The following is a 20,396-nucleotide window of genomic DNA, read 5'->3' as shown; positions in this document are numbered from 1 at the left end:
GGGTGCTAGGAGAGATGACAGTGGCTTCACTCCCTGCATCGCCAATCATAGCACTGCTGGGATACACTGCAGAAATCGAGGTGGTGTATACGAAATTTGCAGTGTTGGGGCTCTTATTAGCAAAATGGAGAGTCACTTGCAGCTGAGGATGGGGTAGGGCACCTAAATTCAAGATCTGTCTACAACACCTCTTACAGTGGCAAGAGCAATCCATGATATATGCAGAACTCCTACCACCTACCTCTGACCGAAGGATATATGGGATCCCTTGAAAGCATATTTGTTAACCCATTTACCATGAGCTGGGGGAGAGAGGGAACAGAGCAAAGGGCAAGACGCAGTCACCAATACCGGGGAGATCTGGGATGGACCCTAAGAGACACAGAGGGCACGCATGCACAATGTTATAAAGACTTGAGAATGGGGAGATGTGTAAGACAACTGAAAGATAGAGCTCAGGAATGGAAAGGTAAAGAAGAGAGGGGGGAATCAGGTCGACTGGAGAACTGATGGGTCACAACTCTGTCCAAAGGCACTATATTAAAGATTCTGCACTGTACAGCTGTTGGAATATGTAGAAGGATATGGCTGCACTGAATTATGGGGCCGATTATGATGGCGGACGGACCTGAGTCCGTCCGCCACCATAGAGTAGAGGGAACCTCCCCATGGGCTTCGGAGTTCCCTCCTGTGCAATTAGGATGTGACCGCCACCCTGGCGGTCACATCCTCTATTTTTAACATTGCGGCGGGTGCGGCTTCAAGCTGCACCCACAGCAATGTTAAAAATGCACGCATTGCATTTGTATGTAGAAAGTGGCAGGCACCGCGCGGTGCCTGCTGCTTTCTGCATACAAATGCAGGGGGGTACCATAGGTACCCCCCATGTGCACCCCCCACACCCCCTTCACCTAGGGGGCCCGCAACGGGCCCCCGCAGTGAAGTTACACATGCTTTTTCACGGCGGAAAAGCCGCCGCGGAAAAGCATGTTTCAGTTCCCATCCTAATCTGGCTGACGGTGTCTGAGAGACATCGTCACCATATTAGTGCTTTTCCACCGCGGTTGTAAGCCAACCGCGGCAGAAAATAACTGTGGACGGAAACCAGGACCCACCAGCCATCCTAATGTGGCGGTGGGTCTTTGGTGGGTCCGCAGAGGATTTTCCGCATTCTCCAGGCCGGCGGTGGCTTCCGCCGGCCCGGAGGATGCGGAAAATCCTCCATCGTAATAGGCCCCTAAGTGTGTATTTGAAAACTCAATAAAAAACAATTCTGTTAGAATCATAATATTGGTTCTTTTTTGCTCTGCATTTCGCACTTCTTTTTTCTCTAATTTACTTTTTTGCCTTTTCCTCGCTGATTCAATAATTATGTTGAGTCCTGAGCCGTAAAGCTGTCAGGAGTCAAGGCACTCTGTAAATTCTATTCTAGTCCTTCATATCTAGTACTTATGAGACAATTTTATTTATTTTTTCAAATTATGTGGAAAAAGCAATATTGGCATACATTTGATACAAGTTTCCACAAATATATATATATACTTCTATTTTATGATCAATGCAGCACTATTCAATTAACTTTGGTGTTCATATATCATTTGTTAGATTCCATAAATATGCAGTGTTATTTGATATATGCAAATAATCAAATATTTGAAGTGAATGAGAATATAGCAAATAACTTCCACTTTTGGGAACATCGAACCCACATCGGTCAATAGGTATTCTGAAGCTGACATTGCTATTCTTAATTGCTTCCCAGTATGACTCTAGACTATTGTAACAAACTATCGCATGACAGAAATATTAAGCCCTAAATATCATCTGCTTAAATATCACTCAATTACATTAAATAATAGTGTGCACTCAATGCAAAAATATTTTTGTAAACAATATTTAGTTCAAAATATTTCTGCCACATGCTATTTTTGTTAATAAAATTTTGACCTACTTCCCTTTCCAGAGAAAATTTGGAACAGCAAGTTTAGATTTATTAATAGTTCCTTAACAACATCACTAGGTGCATTGATAGATTTAGAATGTAATTTGTGCCATACATAATTTTAATCATGTTTACCCTAGCCAAGAAATATATATATATTTTTAAATATCTTTTTATTAGCATTTTCCTGATTGTATATCCAGTTATCCATGTTAAGGCAATGTACAATAAGAAACTGGTACTCATACAGGAGAGAGGAAACAAGGAGAATTTGTAAGTATTGGAACGTACAATCATAATTCGCATTTGTTTATAGTTCTACATAATATCTGCTAGTCAAAATGTATTGCCTCATCTATAAACAGCGTGTCGGGGGAGCCTTCCAGGTTTGCTTATCTGTTTCTGGAGCAAATTCTCAAGGACTCATCGTCCGATTTAGCTGCACATTTCCACAAATGTGGTGATAGATATGTAGCCCTATTCACAAGCCTGCGCTAACAGCCGACATCGATCGTCAGTTTACCTGCGATAGCTGCCGCTAAAAACATCGCCAAGGCTGACAGCGACAACTAATGCTAATCAGATGCAGAGTAGGCATTGCCGTCCAAAAACTCACGATAGCACCACTTTGCGATATTCTCAACGACCAGCCGGATCAGCGATGCAGTCCAAAAACAGGCGATAAGGCACGTTAGCAGCAGGGGCTTAAGACCTTCTTTTTTTGGTCTTAAATTGGACAAAAACCTACAGTAGAAAAGGAGCCCAGAGCCACATCTGAAGACCAACAGATACCATGGAGCTACTAATCATGCAGCGTGGAAACCCAAGAGGACCACAACACCCACCGCCACCACCCCCAGGACCATCCCTACCCCCAGGACCACCCCCCAGAATACTACAGAGGCAGCGCAAAACAAGACAGCAGACCTTCTGAAAAGGCACCAGCCTCAGACACTTAACATTATAGGATGTCATTGCCCACTACAGGCTCCAAATGACAAAGATACTCCGCATCCTGAACCACATCGCCCATAGGCTGGTGGTACCAGTACAGCGGACAACAAACATCCCTCTGCAGACAAAGCTGCTGGTTGTGCTGCACTTGTTGGCCTCGGGTACCTTCCAACCAACAACTGCCAGAGTCGGAGGAGTCTCACAGCCAGCCCTTTCAAAGTTCCTCACACCTGTCTTGGATGCCATCATCAGCTTGATAACCCAGCACCTTCACTTCCCCCACTCTGCGCAGGAACAGCTGGAGACCAAGAAAGGCTTCTACACATTAGCTGGCTACTTGCACGTGTTGGGGGAAATTGACTGCACACATGTCCTACTTGTGCCCCCTGTCAACACTGCACACAATTACTGCAACAGAAAGCACACCCATTCCATTAATGTGTTGGCAATAGTGGACCACCGGGGACTGTTCACCAATGTTGTCGCCAACTTCCCAGGCAGTGTGCATGATTCCTACATCTTCCAACAGCCCATCATCAACCAGCGCTTTCAGGATGGCACCTAGGGAAATGGACTGCTTGTTGGTAAGTACACACCTCAACTCCACAATCATACAACTCACAACTGTGGGACTGCACAAGTAACAAAATCACATACAACATGGCCACCTACCAGACACGACACACAAGTAACTTTGGTAACAGGGGCCACACATGTAGAAAAACCATCCACAAAGGCATAGCCCCTCTGCCACACAATTGCAGAATTTGGGGAGAGGTGGGAACCAAGAATGTGCAAAGGAGACAAGTGACCAATGAATAAGAATGTACACAGTGCCAAGTGTGGCAGTGATGTGCTTGACAGTTTTAAGTATGCAGAGCACAGACATGTCTATGTGGACAAATACTACTGGTGTTTGTAGTGTTGGTGACAGTGGACGCAACCATGTTACCTCAGGCAGTGGAGAAGACCTTGGGCATGTAGCCATGTTGCCCCCCCTTGTAAGCGTAAGCGTAGTGGGCTGGGCCCAGCGTACACCAGTGCAGCGTAGGAGTGTGAATAAATAGCCCAGGGCTCTGGACATGGTTCACTTCCGAGATGGCCACCAAAGGAACTACTGCATGTGTCTCTGTGTCCACCATATATTGACCATGGGCCTACACACACGAGGCCGACCCCCTTCAACGGACAAATCTACACCGGCAATGAGGTTGCTACGTCACACGCCACCCGGCGCACCTCTCGTCATCGCCTGCAGGGACGGGCCTGCCAGGGCGGCGCCCCTCACCCTGCCATGATGCCGCCGCCGTGACTGGTGGTGTCTGCGCGATCCTGTGCGCCTGCTGTAACCCAGCCGACTGGTCCCCAGACCCGTCCGGCGCCCAGCAGTGATTGCCCGCCCCTGCGCACCTAGGCCTCATTGCTCATCTACCGCCACGTTTCCAAGAGGGCCCACCACGTGCCGGTACAATCTTCAAGCCAGAGGCCCGCGAGCTCGGCAGCCTCCACAGCCGATCACTGGCTTCCAGGCAACAGGCCTCCGGCGCACCCAGCACCACCGCACAGTGGAGTTCTGTGTGTGCTGACTGCTCCATTCGGCCTACACTGTGGTCCAACATGTCCAAGACAAATCCATTCCAGTCCGGCCCAAAAGGCCTACTGCATCATCACAGGCTGCACACTCACTCAGCTCTTCAGGTGGGCCTACCTCAGTCTACTGCAAGTCATCGCCACCTGGCAGTAGGCCCATGCCGGACGCAGTGCCTCAGGTGCCACTACCTCTGCACCACAAGTCACCGTCCGTCCTCTAGGCCACTGCATCATCGCAGGCTGCACACCGCTCAGCTCCTCGGGTGGGCCTAGCTCAGTGCACCACAAGTCACCGTCCAGCCTCCAGGCCACTGCATCATCGCAGGCTGTACACCCGCTCAGCTTTTCAGGTGGGCCTAGCTCAGTGCACCACAAGTCAACGGCCAGTGGGGCTACCCCACAAGTCCTCCTCCAGCAGCCAACAGCATGTCCTTGGTAACGCCACTAGAACCCTTCACAGTCATGAGGCCACCCCTGTCCCAGGCAGGCTGCTGGAAAGCCTCGGAGGAACGTCTGGAGACGTACTCTGAAGCGCATGACATACCAGCGCCGCGGCGTCAGCCCACGCGTAGGCATGTGAGGAGTGTGAAGAAATGGGCCTGGGTTCTGGGCGTGGTTCAGTACTAGGCAAAGGGCGTGATTCAGTTCCGGGCTGCCACAAAAGTAACTATGGCGTGTGTCTCTGTTGTAGTGTCGACGCCACCGGGCCTATAATCAACAATGTTACAATGTAGCATGCACCCAGAGGGCGGGCTCACCCGAATTGAAAAAGCGCAAGACAACTCGGGGTCTTAGCTCATACATGACAACTGTTGTGTGTGTATCTTCATTGACGCAGCATAAGCCAAAGGCCTAGCCTCAATCTCAGCGCAAGTTCAGCCAGGCCTGAACTCTGCATCTGTGTCCGCACTATCCTTACCATAGGCCTACACACACATGGCCACCCACCTTCAACGGCCAACATCACAGTGTTGTTGTCAGGCTTGCGGACATGCGCAGACAGGCATGACAATGGTGTGCCATAGGAGTGCAAGCTATGCAACCTCCCACACAAGTCAATAGGCTCGGGCGAGGGAGGAGCAGCTGTGAGGCTTCATAATACACATTGATCCGGACATTTGCCAGAAGCAATACATGGTAAACATGAATCCCAAAGTCGCACAAATCACACACCACAAAACTTGAAAGTCTGCCAACAAAGCGTGCAGAACCACCAATTTACACTAATCTCACTTATCTCTCACAGGTGATCAAGGATATGCACTCTGTCTGTGGATGATGACATCCCTCCGAGCCCCGAACATCCCGGCCCAGGTGGCAGTACAATGTGGCCTACAAACGCACCAGGGGCATTGTTGAGCGCACATTTGGCATGTTAAAGTCAAGTTTCAGGTACTTCGACATCACAGGTGGGAGACTCCTTTACAGCCCAGAAATAGTGTGCAAGATGATCATTTCATGTTGTGATTTGCACAACATATGCGTACGCTCTAATGCCCCATGGATCCAAATGCCAGATGCACTGGACGATGATGAGGAAGATGAGGCAGGTGGACCACACCCCACTGCAGCTGCAGCAGGAATAGCCCAAAGGGACACAATCATTAACAATTTCTTTGCATGAGCACGTCACATTGTGACTGTCCTTAGCAATCATGGAACAGTACAAAATTACTACATGAACAGCAGGTGAAAATAAATTCATTGCAACACACATTCCCTGTGTGCATGTCAGTCCTCTGCATTAACACATCACTCTGACAAGTGTAAGTGCAACATTAAGTGCTAACAATCTCACGAATAGCAAGTAGATGGTGGGTATGTCACCTCTGTACAGAGAGGCTGTTTAGGGTGTCACATATTCGAAATGCCATTTCAGGGTGCCAAATGTAGTACGTGATCCCACTCATCAGCATATCTCATGTGTATAAAAAACCTGACATGAAGGCTGTCATTGGTGTTCAAAAAAAGACAACAGGGTGTCATTTGGGGTTCTATATGAAATTTTAGGTGTCATTTGGGGTCAAATATGAACCACCCTGATGCAGAGATGCACCCTGTGACTCAAGTCCCACAACATGAGCAACATGGACCTAAGGGGGATAACGTCAGGGGCTGTTTGTGCACGTAGATGGGTCAGAGTGTGACCTGCTCCTTTATGGATGTGGTCACACTCAGCCACCTCAGTGTTGTGGCGTGCACCATGCAAAAAGAACAATTGATAGACAGAATGCAGAACAATGTCATACATTCACCCCACTACAGAGATCTGGGACTAAATCCATCGTGTTTTTGCTCACCATGCCATTTCAGTTTTGACCCATGTTATGATAATTAGATTGCAGCCATGCTAATCATCATGCTGTGTCACTTGCATTGTCATTGTGGCTCATGGACCCGCAGCTTCGCTGGATTCAGCACATGTGCATGGGTTTGTTGTGAGATTAGTGATGTGTGGGGAGGGCCCTCTCTGGGCACGTTGTCGATGGGGGCCTACTTGCTGTTTCTATGTGTGCTTCAGTATGCCAAGGAGATCAGGGACATGATCCAGAGTCATTGTGGGTGTGCACTGTGCTATACTTGATTGTGCATGTGTGCCATTGTGCCCATCTCCCTCCGTCCCCCCAGTCCAGTCCCTGGTCGTTACTCACCCTGTTGCTGTTGGGTCAGGTCATGTTGAGCAGTGTCCGGTCCCCCAACTCCTGCCACAGTCTCCCCACTGATGACCGTGGACACCATTTCATCCAGCTCCTGCTGTGGCGCTGGACTCCCACCTCCAGTCTGCATTGCGGCTTTCCGGGTGTTAGCGAGTTTCAGCTTGGTTTTGCACTTCATATAATTCCAGAGCTTCTTGCAGTCGTCAACTTCCCTTCTCTTCACTTCAACTGCGTTCACCTTGGTCAAGATGGACTGCTATATTGCATTTTTAGTTACCAATGACACAGTGGAGGTAATGAACGGTTGTTGGTGGTGTTCTGTCCCCTCTGTAATCAGGATCTTGTTTCCCTGCAGACTGAATCGTGGGTTCCTTTTCTTCTTGTCCTTCTCCTTCACTGAGGTCCCTGACTGGTCTTCCGGGGAATTTGTGGGGTTCTGGTTGGCCTCTGTAGTTGCTCCAGCTTCCTCCATGGTGCTTGTCAGTTGTTGTTTTTTCCAGCTTTTATGGTGAATTTTCCCACCTGATGTGGGAATAGCAAGCCTGGCGCTAATTATCACTGATATTTTTTTCACTGTTGGGCCCATCGCAACTTTTTTCGCATTCAGGTTTCCTTTTATATTAGCATCCCAGTAATCAACAGGATATTTGATGCATTATCGGGAAGCTATCACCTTTTGCGGGCATGTTGAGAATACAACGTTTACATGGCGTTAGTTTCTTGCGATAGCTGGCGTTATGTAAAATTGCGTTAACCTAGGTTGTCGATATTATCGACCGCTCTTGAGAAAATCCCCTACTGTGTTATAGTAAAAGCAAACATAATCTGCTAACATATTAAAACAATAACGAGTAACTCCATCTGGGGTTGCGGTCTGTACTGACAAACACTTGTCATCATTACCTGTGGGAGAAACTTCTCCAGTGCTTTGGTGAGGTCCCTTATCCTACTGCATAGTGAGACCTTTGGGACTCTATATTGCTAGCTCTCTGGTGTGGAATTGGGGCAGGGTTCCCCCTCTTTATTATTCATCAGGTGGTCCTCATCAAGCTCACTCCATCTCCTTTGCCCCGGGTGCCCCATGAACGTACCATCTCGGTCTAGAACTCCACAAGTGGTCTACGCCTTTTACTTAATTTGTCTTCCTGTAGCAGGGCCCTTTCTTCCTCCCTCGACCATGCCGATACATCTCTCTCCCAGTCCTGCACCCTGTGTCTTATTGTTGCCCATCCTTCTAAGAGCGAGGTCTTCCCAAGACTGGTGCAAGGTCAACACATTTATGACCCACTTTGTTCGCTTTGGTTCTCGGGAATAAACCTAACTGACAAATCTCTGCACTGCATGACAAAGATCTTGCCAAAACCTCACTTACAACCTCTCTGATCCTATAACAATATGCTTGTATAACCAGGCACTTCCATAACAAGTGTGCAAATCTAGCTTCCGGGGTTCTACATCTGGCATTGGCATTGGCATTGCAGGCCATCTTCCCATACATAATATTGAGCCTGTGTGGAGTGAGGGAGGTCATGTGTAAAATGTTGAAATGTGTGAATTTCAAGTTTAAGTTTCTGGACATTTTCTCCGGCTGCCCCGGGCCTTCCTCCACTCCTTGTCGGACAGGTTCCTTCCCACAAGGGTTCCCCATTTCTCCTGCAGGCGGGATAAGGGCTGTTCGGTCAGGGTCATAATCGCGGCATATAACCGTTTCACCAGATGCATCGCAGACCCAAGTGTCACCACTGCCTGTAGGACTGCGTGTGTGTCGGGCTTGTGACTGCCCCTTCCCCATAGTGAAGTAAAGGTTCCCATCATAGTGTGATTATTTAAGAACTGCCCTGGTAGTAGGTCATAGTGTGTGAGGAAATCCATCAGGGGGAGTAGCTCTCCTTGTTGGTAGCAGTTGCAACCTGTAGTCACTCCAGCTACTATACATTCTCTCAGTTGTCCCTCTGTGAAAGGGTAGCTGTCTCCTCCTTGTGGCAACCCTATCAGGGTAGGTTGGGCACATACATGGCAGTCCCTACTGCGCGTCCAGTGCATCTGACTCAGCATTTTAAAGCCATCTGCAGCAGGACCCCAACACCTTGTATCTGGAATTTGAGGTTTAGGATCTTGACTAGGAGCCATCTGCGGGGGTGCGATCCCAGTATTCCCAGTGTCTCCAGTCCCCTCCCATCCAGCCATTGGGACAGCCACTGGAGCTGTGCCACCAGGTAGTAGGCCTCAAGGTTCTGGGCCCCCAGGCCACCCGCTGCCAAAGGCTGCCACAGCACCAGCAGGGATATCCTGTTACACCCCCATCCCAGATCAGATCCCTTAACAATGAGTCCAATTCCTTAAACCATCTCTATGGCATCACCACCGGGAGGTTAACGAAGTAATACAATCGTCTCAGGAGGATGACCATTTTGGACAGCGCCACCCTGGCCATAACAGATACGTTAGGGGAATGGCAGAATGAGACAGAGCTTCAGAGATCAAAGCGCTCGATCAAGATTTCCTTTCATAAGATCTGCCTGTTTATGGAACACCTGTATGCCCAAGTATCTAAAGGAGGTAGGAGCCCAAGTAATGCCCATCGGATGGTTTCCAGGTCTGGGTAGAGAAGGTGCCAGCGGGAATATCTGAGTTTTTAGAGAGCTAGCTCAGAGTCTGATCAGCCCTGCAAATTCTTCTAAGATGGTCATAGCGTGAGATAGACCATGGGTGCCGTCTCTGACATATAACAATAGGCCATCCACATATAAAGTGATTATATGTATCTTCCCATCCAGAAGCAGTCCATGTCTCATTTCCTCTTTTCTGAAGCGTTTTGCAAGTGGCTCAATTGCCTGAGCAAAAAGCAGGGGCAACAGCGGGCAGCCCTGCCAGTCCCTCTATGTATGGTGTAGGAAGTGGGAACCACTCCGTCTGCTGACTCTAGCAGTGGGGCCCATCACAACCATCCTTCCCCAAGCCCCATACTACCCATAATTTGCAATAGGAAGTCCCAATGCAGGGAGTCAAATGCCTTTTCTAGGTCAACTGCCATCACCACCGCTTCTGGTTATGCAGAAATGCCTTGATGAATAGAACATAATACAGTTGTCTCAGGTTCCTGGAGGTCGATCTAGTTGGGATGAATCCATTTTGACCCATGTGGACCAGATCTGGCATATGTGGGAGTAACCTTGTGGCCAAAATTTTACTGAGCACCTTGAAATTTAAATTTAACATGGATAGTGCACGGAATCCACCGTGCCAGCCATACTCGATTTAGTTTTGAGCAGTGAGACCAGGAGTGCTTCTCTTGTGGAGGTCGTTAGCTAGCCCAAACGTAGAATATCATCCTACATCTTCTCAAGGTGGGGGGTCACTATTGCTGCCAAGACAGAGTAAAACTCCACATTGAGATAATCGGGTCCCTTGGTCTTCCTCCTGGCCATCTCTTTCATCGCCGGCATATTTCCTGTGTGGAAATTGCCACTCCCAAGGTCTTCTGTACCGCCTGGTCCACCCCATGATGGCGTAAAGCCTCGAAATATCCCATCATTGATTCTGGTGGCACTTCCCCTAGTTTTCCGTAGAGAGTTACATAGCATTCTGTGAATGTGGTGCTAATGATTTTAGGTGAAAAGACTGTTAGTCCAGCAGCGGTCCGAAGGCTGGGGATAGGGGTGCCTCTACCCTCTGGCTTAAACAGCCATGCTAGTGATCTCCCTGCTCTTCCCCCTTCTACATCTTGTCTCTCCTGATATGCTCAGAGATCTAATAGACGTAGGCATTCCAGGACCTCGTTATATTTACTCTTGGCTTCCGAGAGTTGTCTCTTGACCTCACCTGCCGCTCCTAATCTGTTATCTAAAGCATGAATTTGTGTTTCCATCATCTGGAATTCTCGATTGATTTTTCAATGCGTGCCCACTGTCTGTCTCATACATCGGCCTCTCACCACCACCTTATAGGCATCTCACTCTATTAGAGAGGTGCTTGCATTGTTTTGGTTTAATTGGAAATAATTTGAGATGGAAGTGAGTGGACAATTGCTGTCTAAGGCAGTCGTCATCTAGAAGGCTAGGGTCAAGGCGGCAGACAGAGACGGACGCACTATCAGGAGTTGGGAAAAATCGTATAAGTAGTGAGCTATGGTCTGAGATGGTGCGTCCCAAGTACTTCGCCCCTGTCATTGTTGATGAAATTTGTGTTGAGCATAAAAACATGTCTAATCCAGTGTGCAGTCCATAAAGTTGGAAATAAAAGGAGTAACCCCTCTGCTGAGTATTGTGTTGTCGCAAAATATCTAAGAGTTCCCACCCACTCATCCAATCTCAAAGACCTTTAGATGTCATGTTGCAGCTGCTGCTGTACTATGTAATGGTAGGGTGGGCCTATCCATGTTAATATCTGTAATGAAATTGTAATCCCCGCACAGGATTAAGTCACAACCTGCCACTTTCGATATGGGCTTGGAAAGTTGTTGTAGGAACTGGGTTTGATCTGGAGTCGGGCATAGATGCTCCCCAGTGTCACTTCCCCACCAATCAATCTACCATTCACTATAACATAGCGTCCCTCTGGGTCAATAATGTTATGTATTGTTTGAAAGGGAGTACCCAGCTTTATTTCCAACAGGGCCGCCTTCGAGTATGCCGAGTATGTGGGAGCAAATATTTGTCCCTGCCATCTAAGGTAGAGCCTGAAGGCTTCCTCGGCCGTTAAGTGCGTTTCCTATAGCATTACTATCTACGCACCCCATCAGCGAATTTAGTTAAAGATATTATAGTATTTAGCGGGGGAACCCGTACCTGAATATTCCAGGACAGAAGTTTAACCTCCTCATTATTAGTAATCTTGGTAGTCATAGCTTTAACAGGTATACATTTCGGCCCCTCCCTCCCTCTTCCTTCTTTTGATGTGACCCCAGCATCAGAACAGGATTATATTTTGTCGACCCTAGAGTAGTAAACAACAAACCCCACAATGAAACTCCCCATTCCAACGGCAACCAAGCAACTGCCAACTGCCAACTGTCCAACGCTGCAAACAACCTGCAACATTATGGTGAGAACACCACCCTCAGCTTCTCCTGTAGGTCACTCTAGTGGGGGGGGGGAAATCAAGTAAGATCTGGGACACTGGGCCTGTCCCGGCTCATGATCTAAGTTAGGGGGTTGGCCAGTGGGTTACCAGGGATGTGATCATGCCTTCCCCCCAAGGTGCCAGTCTCACATGTGTTTCAAACCAGTACTCGGACCATTCATATAATTTCATCAGCAGAGCGAGTGGTTCATTTAGGCAAGGAAGATTAGTTTCCTGTGACATCTACCGAATCTGTTGCTAGGTCTCCCAGCTCTGAGGAAGTATCCATCATTCTATCAGATTTCTGTGGTTACATGATCTGTGCCACTGCTTGCAGTGCAACTTTCCTGTCTTGCTGCATTTGGGATACTGTGGGATTCTGCAGTTGTTTTGTCTTCCTTGCTCGACGCTACCTCTTCCTGGTGACGCATTTTGTCACTCGGGGGCCAGGTTGGCATTTTGGCAAGGTTTCCCCTTTTTGATACACCACTAGCTAGGCATATGTGTCTTCTGGGGAGTCACAGAAGTGTGCAGCTCCATCAATGATGATTCGGAGTTTTGCTGGAAATACAAGGGAGTAATGAAGGCCTGCCTCCCGGAGGGCTCTCTTGGCTTCTATAAAGGATGATCACTGTGCCTGCCCCCTAGCTGTGAAATCCGTGAACAACAATATTCCCCTATTGTCCAAGGGGTAGGGGCCATGTGCCCTGGCTTGCTGCAAGATAGTATCTCGATCCCAGTAGTAAAGGAGCCTGGCCACCATTGGACGAGGAGGCTTCCAGGCGCATGGGGGCACGCAGGCACCTAATGCGTCCTCTCAAGTGCCAAGAATTTGGAGATGCAGCCTGGGACCATTTTGGCTCTCGGACAGTTTTTCAGGAATGTCACCATATCTGGGCCCCCAGTGCCCTCTGGGATACCCATGACTCCTATATTGTTGTTTCTACTACGACTTTCAGCATCCTCAGCACAAATCTCCAGCACCGTCACCCTGGTTGTGAGTTCTTCCAGTACAGAGGCTGTTGATTTTTGCTCCCGCTGGAGCTCCGCACAGCACCCTCCACCTCTTTTACTCTGTCTGCTAGTTTGTGGTGCTCAGCCTGTATGAGCCCCAAGCTCACCAAAACCACTTTAATATCCTGATGTAGAACCGCCTTGGTGTCTGTAATTGCCTTTAATTATTTGTCCAAGTGCAGGTGCAGCGAGGCCTCTGTGTTGGTAGACTTGCTACTCTCCTTCTCTGTGGGTTGTGGAGAGGGCTCTTTTGTGTTGGGCTGTGAGCTCGCAGTTTACAATATCTGCCTGCTCATTTTGGCAATCGAGTGAATTGGGCCGTCCTACAATATTGACAGTTTTCCCAGCTACCTTTTTTCTTCACTTGTTGTGCTCTTGCTCTAAGAAACCTAGAGGGAGTCTGCGTGCTAGTCCCAGTATGCCTTTTGTTTCTTTAGTTATCAGGGCCACAGATCACTATTGGGTTGGTTTGTCATGAGCTTCCTCCAGATTTTCCCAGTGCTGATGGCTATTCGGGATAGGGGCCCGACCCACTCTTCGGCCGGTGGCAGTCTCTTGAATTGCCCCCGATCTCTTTGCCACTCTGGGCTGCCCCCAGCCACAAAACACTCAACAAATCAATCGGTGATGCCCTTAATCACATACACTTTCACAAAATACAAATACCCATGCACAACATCATACACCTGTTATTTTTATTCAAAGTCACCCCACCTACTTAAATCATACCATCATACAAACCCTTACATACACATGCACTTACTTAGTATTAGTGGAAGTAGGAGTTAAGGTGGAATGAGTACAGCAGGGTTGGGAAATAAGGTTAAGGTAGTGGTTTCATTTGGGAATTTATTAACTTTTTATAACCCCCTCATCAAACTTAGCCCCCAAATGTCATTGCAATTTTGCAATAAGGCCATCTATATAAAGTGACCTCTTGGAGAAGCTGGTTAAATTATTATAATTACCATCACCCTAAATGTTGCTGTTAAAACAGTAATGAAAATTGATTAGGAATAAAATCCACAAAGATGTTAAAACATTACATATCTAATGTAAATTTCATATTAGGCAATCTCAGCCTTTTTAAAATCTATAACAAACTTTTAATACTTTTGACTTTGAAGCAGGAGTTTTGCAGAATATGGAAACATGCCCTTTTAGTTGGAAATTGTCTTCAGCTCTTTCTATTGTGTTTGGTTTTCCGCCGAGGCATGAATACCGCCATATGATTTTTCCAATTCCTGTTGTTAGCAAACATGAGCAACTTTGAATACAGAATTATCCACACACCATAAGATTTATGCTGTAAGAATGTGTAATTGCATACTGCTACAGATAAAGTAACAATACCAGGGAAGTTAATTCCATGCTATTCCCATTAATCAAATATGATATTAACCCACTTAATTGCAATAGTGGCAAGAGAGGGACACGTATGAAAGGACACATGTAGGATCTGTGTAGAAAAATACATTCAATTTATATTTTCAAAAATATTCTGATAATGCATACATTCTAAAGAGGTAACAGATGTGATCCAAAGGATCTCACATCAATCAAGTAGTGAGTATAACGTCACTGAATACATATTGAGCGCACCTTTACTTTTAAAGGGTGATGTGGCTAAAATAAATCAGGTGAGTCAGGGCTGACAGTTTGAGAGTCAGAGCCTGTGCGAATCAAAACCGATTCAATTGTGTTAGAGGTGCAATATTTCTTGATAGAAATAAAGATGTTGCCTGATTAATTTCGCCCACATCGCCCTTGAAAATTAAGGGTGCGCTCGAAATCTATACAGTGAAATTGTACTCACTACTTTATGGATGTGAGATCCTTTGAATCACATCTGTTATCTCTTTTGATCAGGAGACTTGGGACATCTTTCTCCTTAATCTGAGATTGCACCACAATAGGTTTCTCTACTATTCCTTCGATACAGTTTTCATGAAGACCTACGTGCAAGGTCTACAATTACCTTATGCAGCAATCAGGTTGAAACGTCGACATTAATCATTAAGCCTGTATTGATTAGAAAGATTTGAGTTAATGGGATGATGGGATAGAGTTGTAACCATTTATTAACTATGGGTCAATTCCTGTGAGCAGATAATGTGTCTTTACAGACAGGCTTCTCACTTTGTCTAAATTCTAGTTACTTGGGCCAGTGGTAGACTAAGAAATTAGAATATATTTTGTGATTATTTTTCTTTTCTTTTTCCCTATCACTTTACTCATCAGAACTACTACAACCAATTCCTATACTCTTTGGGACAACTTTGAATATAAATCTACTATTGAAAAGTATGCATTATCAGAATATTTTTGAAAATATAAATTGAATTTATTTTTCTACAAATATCCTTCATGTGTGTTTTCATACGTGTCTCTCTCTTGACAATACTGAAATATGTGGATTAATACTGTATTTGTTCCTTTGAAGTAATTGCCAGTAGGACCACACTGTTGTGTGTACCATATGTTACCCAGGTCCTGTGGCTCACCTTGGGTTAACCCATTAGTTTACAATGGCATTCAAATTAGTCAGCCATTTTGATTTTTTTACAGCACACTCTATTAGATGTTTGCCACATTTGTTACTTTTATAAAATTCTTGGATCACACAGATTGAATGCAATGAAGTTTTACTTTCTCCCCAGGAAAGCATTGTCCTAATTGTTACGGACTTTTGAAGCTTATCTCCTGTCGAGGCCATGGAGGTCACCCTGTGACTAATTTCTGGAGGCATGATGGGCCATTCATATTTTTTCAGGTTGGTAACACTCATTTTATTTATACATATTATACAAGGAAATACATTATTAAGATTGACAATTCTTCCTTTGAAAATTATTGTGTTTTTTTGCTGGTAGTATGTTTATTTCATGGGGCAATATATACCAATTAATATAAATGTAATGCTTGCACATACTTCTCCCAGTTTAAGTCTGTAGATATATTAACATGTCTAGACACCAAGATGATTTGTCGTGCTGCCAAGCAATATTGTTTTTTCCCTGTATATTTCACTTGCCCATAAAACACATATAACAACCTTTGACTTTGAGCAAGGGGAAGGGAGAATGAAAAGGCGAACGGAAGCAAGGTGATATTGAAAAATAAGCAGGATCAGGAGAGGATGCAATGCAGAGAGCGAGAGAGTGAGGGAACATTGAAAGGGAAACAGCATGGGGAGGAGCAAAAATACAAATGCACTCACGTGGAGTGCTTACAGAAAAAGAAAACTGTTATTCCATGAATGAAATCAGGGTTAGCAGTTGCAGGCCAAAATTGGCTGATGCATGGAGGCTAAGTAGGTTACTAAGCCAGTACACTTCATCATGAATGTTGATGATAGAGTGTACCTCCTATATCCAGACCTAGGTGCATGGTTATCAACTATTATTGAACCCTCACCCATGCCCTTTGTCAAGGTAGAAACTTCCTTTATGACAATTGCACACCTGCTCTCTAAAATGTTAGAGTAAGAGATAGGTATCCTAATTGTCCTGATGAATGGTGTGAGGAGCACCCGTCCGCGCCTGGACCGCGCCCAGCGCCTGTCCCCCTGGTCCCCGCCGCACCCAGCCCTCTAGATTCACATATGATGCCGCAACTCTCCTCACCCTCAACCCCGGACGCGTACCACAATGCTGCAATGCCACCCCAGGACGTATTCACGGCCCATTCGCCTACCTCTCCTGCAAGTTCAACTGCTTCAGGACCCTCACCAAATCCCCTTCCTCCATACACAGCTCCGACTCTAACCGCATGAAGTGCATCCTGCTTAACACCCGCTCGGTCCACAAACAGGCCACGGAACTCTGGGACCTACTCGGCACTGCATCACCGGACAGCGCCTTCCTTACAGAAACATGGATGAACACATCATCAGCACCCGACATCGCCATAGCCATACCGGACGCTTACAAGATTACCCGTAAAGACCGCACCAATCAAACAGGAGGTGGCATCGCCATCATTCCTAAGAACACCATCAAAATCACGACCAGCTCCGACGATAATCTTGCAACCTCCGAACATCTCCACTTTCAGATTCACACCGACCCTAGGACCACACTTAGAGGCACCCTCATCTACAGACCTCCAGGTACCCGCACTCAATTCAGCGATGACATCATGGACTTCATCAGCCCACATGCCCTCGCCTCCGAAAACGACATCCTTTTAGGAGACTTCAACTACATCCTTGAAAACAAACACGACAGCAACACCACCACCCTTCTGGACAACTTGGCCAATCTTGGACTCAAACAACTTGTTGACACCCCCACCCACGTAGCCGGACACACGCTCGACCCCATCTTCACCTCCAGCAAGCACATCTCCTTCGATCGCACCACAGCTCTCCACTGGACAGGCCACAGCTGTGTCCACTTCAGCTACAAAACCACCCTGACCCACAACCGCCCACAACCTATTCCTCGAAGAAACTGGAACAAAATCACCTCCGACCAACTCCTCACTTCACTCAACCAAAACCCTCCTACCCTCTCATCGGACCCAAACCAAGCGGCCACCAATCTCAAGCAATGGATCGCCCTCTGTGCTGACGAATTAGCGCCCTTGAAAAAGCACCAGATCAAATCAGCCAGCAAAAAGGCTCCCTGGTTCAATGATGACCTTAAAAAATCAAAGAAGCTATGCCGCGCCCTGGAGAAAACATGGAGAAAAAAACCCAACCACCGACAACATGTCCACCCTCAAAGCAGCCAACCGCAAACACCACCAACTGATTCGATCCGCCAAGAAATCTGCATTCAAGGATCGTCTCGACAACAACAATCACAACAGCAAGGAACTTTTCAACATCGTCAAAGAATTCACCAACCCCACCGCTGCATCTAACAACATCACTCCCTCCCAAGACCTCTGCGATGCGTTAACCTCCTTCTTCTACAACAAAATTGCCGACATTCACAACAGCTTCGAGAATACTCCCAGCGTTCAACCCTCCCCACCCCCTTCAGATCCTACTCCACCAACTAACAACCTTAGCACCTGGAACCCAATCACCACTGAAGACACCATCCGCCTAATGAACTCCATCCACTCTGGCTCGCCAACCGACCCCTGCCCCCACCACATCTTCAACAAAGCGGACTCCATCATCGCACCCCATCTCCGAGATGTCATCAACTGCTCGTTCAACTCTGCCACCTTTCCAGAAAGCTGGAAACACGCCGAACTCAGCGCCCTTCTGAAGAAACCGACAACAGACCCCTCGGAACTCAAAAACTACCGACCCATATCCCTCCTCCCATTCCCGGCCAAAGTCATCGAGAAAGCCGTCAACAACCAGCTCGCCACCTTCCTTGAATCCAACAACTCCCTCGATCCATCTCAATCCGGGTTTCGAGCCAAACACAGCACCGAAACCGCCCTCATTGCAGCGACTGACGATATCCGAACACTACTGGACAACGGTGAAACAGTGGCCCTCATTCTACTCGACCTCTCCGCCGCTTTCGACACAGTCTGCCACAGCACCATCATACAACGCCTTAGCAGCATCGGCATACAAGGAAAAGCCTTGGACTGGATCACCTCATTCCTCGCTGGGAGAACTCAAAGAGTCCGACTTCCCCCATTCAACTCTGAGGCCACTGAAGTCATCTGTGGCGTACCACAAGGATCTTCACTCAGTCCCACCCTCTTCAACGTTTACATGAGTCCACTCACCTCCATCGCGCGTCATCACAACCTTAACATCATCTCCTACGCCGACGACACCCAGCTTATCCTTTCCCTCACCAAAGACCCTAACACCGCCAAGAACAATCTCCACGAAGGCATGAAAGAAGTAGCCGAATGGATGAAACATAGCCGCCTAAAACTCAACTCAGACAAAACGGAGGTGCTCATCCTAGGATCTTCCCCCTCTGTTTGGGACGACTCTTGGTGGCCTTCCGCCCTGGGCACAGCACCCACACACACAGACCATGCACGTAACCTTGGCTTTATCCTAGACTCATCTCTCTCGATGTCCAGACAAGTCAACGCAGTCTCATCCTCCTGCTTCAACGTACTTCGCATCCTCAAAAAGATCTTCCGTTGGATCCCCCTCGAGACAAGAAAAACTGTCACCCACTCACTGGTCACGAGTCGGCTGGATTATGGTAACACACTATACGCCGGAATCACAGCAAAATTACAAAGGAAACTACAACGCATCCAAAGCGCATCAGCGAGACTCATATTAGACATTCCTCGCCAAGACCACATCTTCGGACACCTAAAAGACCTCCACTGGCTTCCCGTCAACAAAAGAATTACATTCCGCCTTCTCACCCACGCACACAAGGCTCTTTACAATCTAGGACCCGAATGCCTCAACACTCGACTGTCCTTCTACAAACCCACCGGCAACTAAGATCATCCAATCAAGCCCTCGCCGCTGTCCCGCGCATCCGAAAATCCACCATGGGTGGCAGATCCTTCTCCTTCCTTGCTGCCAAGACCTGGAACTCACTCCCCAATCACCTCCGACTTACTCAAAGCCACATCTCCTTCAGAAAAGAACTTAAAACCTGGCTATTCGACAAATAATGAACCCCTTCCCCAAGCGCCTTGAGACCCTCTGGGTGAGCAGTGCACTATACAAATGCCCGAACTTGAACTTTAGTTACCCTGGGAATATATCATTGATGCTATCATTTGTGGCTGGCAACTTGCAGGAGAGTATCGTCCAAAGCACGTTGAGCTTGGGCCAGGGGAATAGGTACCTCCTGAGGGGTCTTGCACACCTGGTGAAGGAGATGCTGTGCTCTGCATGTAAGGAGTCCACTCTGGAGGCCCATGGGTATATCATGTAGCGATATCTTTTGATGCCCCAAACGCCCTGGGCTGACATACCATGGTTCTGAGAGACTGAGACTGAAGAAATCTGATGGAGGCCCCTGCAGAAAAGAGGTGGCATGCAAGCAGCATTTGGGAATTAGTAGGGGTCTAACGATGACATGCCAAGTGGAGCAAGCTCGAGCTCACTGCTGGAGAGGTGCTAGAGCATGGTGCTCAAAACTGCCCCCCCCCTGTGCTTGTTGGAGGTATCTGCATCTTGGGACTGAATGTGACCCCGCACTCTAACTTTGTGAGCTATTTACTCTGTTGGCCTGGTACCGCCCGGTTCTTCCGTAGGGTGGCCAGCATGGTGGTTG

General features: G+C 47.4%; 1 protein-coding gene across 3 annotated transcripts in view; it reads left to right on the top strand.

The window, feature by feature from the left end:
• GCM1 (GCM transcription factor 1) overlaps positions 1-20,396 on the top strand; it is a 269,706-nt gene that overhangs the window by 113,102 nt on the left and 136,208 nt on the right. For all 3 annotated transcript variants that reach the window (XM_086925210.1, XM_086925208.1, XM_086925209.1), the window contains one exon: positions 15,879-15,991. In XM_086925210.1, the coding sequence (XP_086781336.1) occupies positions 15,879-15,991 (113 nt within the window). The remainder of the gene's footprint in view (positions 1-15,878; positions 15,992-20,396) is intronic.

Source organism: Lissotriton vulgaris, chromosome 6 (genome assembly GCF_964263255.1).
Source record: "Lissotriton vulgaris chromosome 6, aLisVul1.2, whole genome shotgun sequence".
In the NCBI taxonomy this organism is placed as follows: domain Eukaryota; kingdom Metazoa; phylum Chordata; class Amphibia; order Caudata; family Salamandridae; genus Lissotriton; species Lissotriton vulgaris.
Note: the sequence above shows the minus strand (reverse complement) of the source record. Positions and strands in the feature narration are given on the sequence as shown.